Source organism: Haliaeetus leucocephalus, unplaced genomic scaffold (assembly GCF_000737465.1).
Source record: "Haliaeetus leucocephalus isolate CR32 unplaced genomic scaffold, Haliaeetus_leucocephalus-4.0 Scaffold450, whole genome shotgun sequence".
NCBI classification, from domain to species: Eukaryota; Metazoa; Chordata; class Aves; order Accipitriformes; family Accipitridae; genus Haliaeetus; species Haliaeetus leucocephalus.
In genome coordinates, this window is record NW_010972886.1 from 7,774,344 (window position 1) to 7,780,974 (window position 6,631).

The window sequence follows — 6,631 nt, forward strand, 5'->3', positions numbered from 1 at the left end:
GTCGCTGACGGGCGGGGGCGGGGGCGGGGGGCACTTGTTACCCCGTGGGGCGGCGAAGGTCCCGCTGCCTGAGGGCCACGGGTGTCGCGCCCGAATTTGCAGCCGAACGAGGGCTTTTGGGGTCCCTCGGTGGCGGGCGGCGTAACCTCCTTTTGAGGGCTGAGTTAATGTTTCGTAGTAGTTCGAGGCCGCGTCCCTGCGTCCTGCGCAAAGGGCAGGTCGCTTCCAGGAACTTGCAAGGCTTTCTGGCCGGTTCAGGTTCAAGCGCCTGTTTGTCTTGCTTAGTTCTGTTGGGCGCCAAGGTAGGGTTTGCCTTCCCAGCCTGAAGTCTTTGCTCTCTTGCTTTACAGTATGAAAACCCCTGGACGATCCCAAATATACTCTCGATGGCAAGAATGGGTTTGGCGCCAGTTTTAGGGTATTTGATCGTTGAAGAAAACTTCCGTGTTGCACTAGGTGTCTTTGTTTTGGCCGGCATAACGGATTTGGTATGTCTACGTCAGTTTGGAAATACTTTGGGGATAGCGTGGGTTAGGGTGATCCCATTGACGTGCATTGAAATTTGGACTCCCAATATAGAATGGAAATGAATAAAACAGATCCGTTTTGATAGTTGTCGTTTTCTAGGAACACTAAACGCATCCTTTGCGACATTGTGAAGGGAGCTCGCAGGTGCCTGAAGGGGACTTGGTGCTGGTGGAGCAACGGGGGATATCAGGGTTCCCTGACCAGCCCCGGGTGGGCATTGTCCAGTCAGTGCTTATGCATCTAGTGGTCTGTTGACATGTGCAGGTGTACCTGCTGCACCCATCATGACAATAGCAGCGTGAATTTTAGAACATCAGATACCTCTTCTCTCTCTCTTTTTTTTTTTTTTTTTTTGAAATAATGAGAATTGAGTATGTTCAGAGGCTTCCAGAACCTGGAATACAGTGTGAAAAAAACCATGATAAAAATATCAGCTAACATGTATCATATTTCATCTTAGTTAAACTAGCTGTATTATATGATGTCATTCATGAAACATCTCTGTAACAGTAGCATATATAGACTATTTTTATTCTAAGTTTTCTAACAGAGAAACATTGAACTTTGTTTTTCATAGCTGGATGGATTTATTGCACGAAACTGGGCTAATCAGAAATCAGCTTTGGGAAGTGCTCTTGATCCTCTGGCTGATAAAATTCTCATCAGTGTGCTCTATGTAAGCCTAACTTGTGCAAATCTTATCCCAGGTGAGAAAATGTCAATTCCACGTACTATATAAGGTAAAGCAGCTAATTTTCTGTATAGTAATGTTTCTGTGTTTCTGGAAGGAAAACTTGTGTATCTCTTGGAACTCTTGCTTTGTCAGTTACACTTTGCTATGTGCTGCTATTAAATACTTAAAAAAACAGCCCCCCAATAGACCTCACAGAAAGCATGTGCTGCCATGTACAAAAACAACTGTTATATACTGCCATTTTCAAATGTAGCTTCTTTAAAGCAATAATAGTTAGTAGCTATATCAAAGATTTTCTCATAGACTGGATTGTTTTAAGACTTCACATTAAACCCTTTCAGAGGTTGTGTTAAAAATCTTCAGTCAGGCATAAAACCTTGTTCAGAAGTATTTGAGAGTGGTTATTTCTTCTTGCTTTATATTTTGTATTTATTCGGTTTGGTTTTTAATGATGGGCGTGATTTTTCACTAGATCCTGTTGGCTTGGTTTTTCAGTTTCACTTACTTCCATGATTATTCTGAGGGATGTAGCGCTCATTGCTGCTGTTTTTTATGTGCGATACAAAACTCTTTCTCCACCGGTAAGTGTATAGCATTAAACAAAATTGTATGAACGTGTAACCATTTTATTTTTATTAAATCTTCTGTATTTTTACAAGTATAAAAAAAATGAATAAGCCTTTTAACAAAGTTGTAACCAGGAGATTTTCATCTTGAGACTTGAGGATTGCTCAAAACTTGGGTGGATAGCCTAAGATGTAATGCTGTGCTTGTTCTTTTGCCAGATAGATATGTAAGCAGAACAGTGTTTCATAAAATTGAGTCAGAGTACTGATAACTTTTTTTCCTGTGTGTGATGTGTAATAAATCATATAAGAGTGGTAGCAGTGTGATTCTTTAGTGCTACAATTGACTTTTCTGTATCACGTGAAGAGGTATATCAAATTGAATATACTGAATTGCCTTTTTTTTTTTTCCCCTCTTTTCTTCCCCTCACAGAGAACACTCAGTAGGTATTTTAACCCCTGTTATGCTACTGCCCAATTAAAACCAACATTCATTAGCAAGGTAAGAGTAGTAACTCATTACAAAAGATAACCCTTCAGTACTTGGGGTGGTGTGTTGTAGTCTGGAGGGAGGGGGCTGTTTACTACTACTGCTGAGTGCAGTTTCAAAATAGTGCCAGCTAATTTGGAGGCAACTTAAATTCTGAAAGATTTTCAACTATACTGTCAGAGCACATGCTAATTTCGAGTGTGTAAGATGCTTCATTAAAAGAGGTTTCTAAATAAATTTTTTGTATACAGACTAAGACTTAAACCAGTAATAAAAGTGTATACTGGTATTCCTTGCATAGTACCTGTCTTCATTTTGGTCACATTTCCTGTTTTTCTTTTATCAGATGAATACAGCAGTTCAGCTAATTTTGGTGGCAGCTTCTTTAGCAGCTCCTGTTTTCAATTATGTGGACAGCATATATCTGCAGACATTATGGTAACTTACCTCTTCACTTTTTTTCAGATAATTTAATGTACTCCTAAAGAAACTGGTAATTGAGATTAATCTAATTGTGTGGAACAAAAAACCTGTGCCCAGATGATGTAATAGACCCATCTGCCTGAATTTTTACATGTTTATTCTTAACTGATGCAAGCGCTATATATTCATTGGTACTTAATTTACTATAGAAGCAAAAAGTAGTCAAATGAAACTAGTTAAGATCCAGGAATAATAGCTAAGAAACAAGTCTTCAGAATAGACACAGTGTACACAGGAAAAGTGTAAATTCAGATTAATAAAAAAGAAGGGCATGGGAAAAAAGGCTGCATGGATTCTTTATTTGTTCATGCTGTAAGTGTCCTTGAAAAAGCAACCTTGATATCAGGGTCTAAAAATAGACGGGAAGTGTTTTCTTATATTTGCTTTATACGGTACCTGCTATCTTGAAATCTAGTTTTCCTAAGCCTCTTTGAAAAGCACCTGAAGAAATCGGTGATTCCTGCTAGATTATAGGAAGGAAGGGGAGGGATTGAATGAAAACGGGCATACAGGAGCATACCACCTTAAATAATGGCTGTTCCTTTCACTGCTGTCATTGGAGATCTGAACTGTATCTGAATCTGAAATGTAGCGGGTGTTATAAGTGCAGTTATTTCTCCTGAGCAGTTAGGTAAGAGTTCAGAACAGAGGCTGAACAGCAGATAGCAGAGTTACTAAGTAGCTTAGTTTAAAGCAGTGGAAAAATGACTGTTATTTGTCTTTTAGGAAAAAAAACCAACCAACCAAAAAAACCGCAAAACCCAAAGCTTTTAAGGAACTAGGAACGTTGATCTTAACAGTCAATATGGTTTTTCATCCTGTTGGAAAGACAAATCTAGAATTACATCTGTTAGAGATGCTTACCTTGCTGCTTATCTGGGACTCTGAGAGAGTTACCCTGTTGTGAGAAATGCTGGGTGTAACTTACCAGGGTCCTCTCTAAACACTCTCAAAAATGACCTGGATGAGTCTGGCAGTGTGTCCAGGGAGGGGCAGAGCTGTAGCGGTGACTCACATCTGAATGGTGTCAGCCTTTGACGCAGAGGAACACTGCTCATTTAGAAATATATATATGGTGGTTACCCAGCTTCTGGGAAGGGAACAAAAGGGGCCGAAGCTGAAACTTGGGATTTAGCTTTGGAACTTGGTAAAATGATAAGTTCAAGTCTTGTATGATTTGAGTCCTCCCCAGTCATACTACCAAGGGATACTTTCTCCCATCAGTCAGTTCTCAAGCTGGTAAAAATGATATAGGGTACAAATACTGAAACAGATCTTTTGTCTTCCCTTCTCTAAACCAAGTGCTAATATGGTAAAAATTTGGCCTAGTATGCAATTACGCTGAAACATGCTACTTAGCGCTGGATGGCAGTTCCTTTGTTTATTTAATCCTCCACTTGGTGCTGAATTTCAGCATATAAACTGTAAACTGCATTTCTGTAGGACATAGTCCTTGACTGTGTCATGAAAAATAGGGAAGACTCTTACAAATAACACTTTTTATTATTGTACTTAGACTCAAATGACTTACAGGAACTATTTTCCCTAAAGGTGCATCACAGCTTTCACAACGGTGACATCTGCGTACAGCTATTACCACTACGGCCGAAAAACGGTTCAGGTGATAAATAACAAATGAAGTATTCCTGGAAGGACCGGGTCTTGGCAGTGTGGTGTGCTTTTACTGCCAAAGATGGTTGTATTGCAACTGAGTTTTGGATCAAGAAATCTTGTTTTTCTGCTTAAACCACGGCATCGCAATGAAGTGAAGTTTGAACATGTACTGTGTATATATAGAGAGAGAGACTTTTCAGTGTATTTTTAATTTGTTTAAAAATAAGGTTGTTTACAAAAACAAATAAATAATATTCTTAAAGACACAGGTTACTGGTTGCTGCCACGTGCATTCTGAATAATTTTATACTTTTTTTGAAGTCAAAATATGCACTCTTCACAGGCTTTTTTTGTCATCTTCGTGCAAGGCAGTGAGTAGGCTGAGATCTGAGAAGAAAAAGCAATTATAAGAACAAGTTTGTCTTTGTACTTCAACCTAAGTCAGTAGACGAGCATTGCTCATTAGGACTTAATCAGCTTGCAGCGGAAGAAAGCATGTCATCGAGGAACAGTACCTTCAGAAATTTAAACTTGAGTGATGGAATTTTTACTTCATAATCTGTGGTGATACAGATAAGCCATGACGAGTTACTACCCTGCTCCTTTTTCTTTTTAAATGGGAGCAGTGGTGAACTGTATTCCTTAGAGAAGAGTTTTGAGTCTTTGAAAGGTCAGCTGTGCAGTGAGGAGTCTGTACCCAAATGGAGTTACATTTCTTATACTGTATATTCATTTCTAGTGATTGAAGGGAACTCTTGTATGTCCAGGTTCTTTAAAGCTTCTAAAGATGCCATGTAATCTAAATACCGTGGGAGAAAAAGGATATTTTAAATGTCCAAATGGATGGAGAGAGTGGAAGAAGCCTTCAGATGCATGTACTGTCAATTCTACCTGTACCTCTAGCTTCAAGAGGTGTGCGCTGTGATCCCCCTCAGGCAAGGACAGCTTGCACATGTTCTTTGCCTGTTCTCCACTTACAAAAAGATGCAGAATAAAGAACTAGGCAGAACAGATCATGTTGATCATAAACTTAGGTTTTATATTTTATCGAGCAACATGGTATTTCTTGTATGTCATAAAAAAAGAGTGCAACTATGAAGGGTTTAAATAATTGAAATTGAGTGGTAAATGATACTGTTGTGTTATTAGCAGAAGATTTTTTGTGGACATCTCTTGTGAGAGCACATGGTCTCTTTTGTGACTGCGCATGCTTGTATATACGAAGCATTTTAATATTTTTTTTGTATTTAAACTTGTGTAGAATGGTGGACAGAGAAAACGCTTGATTTTTATTAGTACCTTTTTCTTAACTCTTCCTGTGTTTTGTGGTCTGCCCTGCATCTTGCAGCGAAGGGATGGAGAGCAAAGCCTGGGGAAGTTTCCTTGAAATATTGGAGTGTTTAGTGAAATGGAGTACTTTTTCTTGAAGAAGCAGTTTAGAAAGCAGAAATTTATTGTACCCGGTGAGGTCATTGCTGTTTGGGTTTGGTTGGTGGGGAGGTTTGTGTGTGTTTGGGTTCCCCCCTCCCTTTTGTTTTTTTTTTAATCGCAGATACCTTTGAAACATTGCAGGGGTTCGAGGAGTGCTGCTCAGCGGGGATGCCTGTCGTTACGCCTGGCCGTGCCCCCGGTGGGGGAGAAGTTAAATGCACACTCGTGGTGGGGGGTACCCCCTCGGATATCTGTGTAACATAAAATTCGCCTGGATGGTAGAGCGACGGCTTCTTCCGCTTATGTGTTGGGTGGGTGATAGTAGCGATTAGCTTGCCAAGAGCGCGGTCCGCCTCACCCCCGTGGGAAAACTGGGTTGTACACGCGTGGGCGCAGACGGTGGGGGCGGGCGCGGGCGCGGCGCGGGCTGTGTCCGCGCGGCCGCCGTACCCGTAGCCGCGAGCGGGGCGGGGCTGCCGGCGGCCCCGCCCTCTCCGCGATGGCGGCGCCCGAGCAGCCGCCGCCGCTGCCCGAGGGCTCCAAGCCGCTGAGCGCGCTCCTCAGCGGCATCGCCCAGGTCGCCTACTACGGCAACGCGGACATCACGGAGGAGCTGCTGCGCGGGCAGCTCTACCCCGAGGCGGCGCCGGAGGAGTTCCGCGCCCTGCGCGCCAAAATGGGCGGCCTCCTCCAGGTAACGGCTGCGGAGGGGGAAGGGGCCCCGGTCTGGCGGGGGGAGGGGGGCCTGCCCTGGGGGAAGCCATTTCATCGGCTTCCCCGCCTCTGGGTGTCTGCCCGCCCCCTCCGCGCTAGGATGAGCCGGGG

General features: G+C 42.5%; 2 protein-coding genes across 4 annotated transcripts in view; both read left to right on the forward strand.

The window, feature by feature from the left end:
- The first annotated feature begins 59 nt into the window (after positions 1-59).
- On the forward strand, positions 60-4,637 carry CRLS1 (cardiolipin synthase 1). 3 transcript variants are annotated; one of them, XR_774819.1, is made up of 7 exons: positions 60-488; positions 1,106-1,235; positions 1,718-1,803; positions 2,222-2,290; positions 2,625-2,716; positions 3,177-3,392; positions 4,313-4,363. XR_774819.1 is itself a non-coding variant. In XM_010574726.1 (6 exons), the coding sequence occupies exons 1-6, from the start codon at positions 387-389 to the stop codon at positions 4,398-4,400; spliced, it is 567 nt and encodes a 188-aa protein (XP_010573028.1). In that variant the 5' UTR covers positions 60-386; the 3' UTR covers positions 4,401-4,637. The 3 variants fall into 3 exon arrangements, 2 of the variants coding, with proteins under 2 accessions (XP_010573028.1, XP_010573029.1); XM_010574726.1 differs by lacking the exon at positions 3,177-3,392 and having other exon boundaries at positions 4,313-4,637; XM_010574727.1 differs by lacking the exon at positions 4,313-4,363 and having other exon boundaries at positions 3,177-4,300.
- A 1,668-nt stretch (positions 4,638-6,305) lies between these two features.
- The window catches only part of COMMD1 (copper metabolism (Murr1) domain containing 1), an 80,785-nt gene continuing 80,459 nt past the window's right edge, over positions 6,306-6,631 (forward strand). Inside the window, exon 1 of the mRNA XM_010574729.1 lies at positions 6,306-6,500. Coding sequence (XP_010573031.1) covers positions 6,306-6,500 — 195 coding nt within the window. The remainder of the gene's footprint in view (positions 6,501-6,631) is intronic.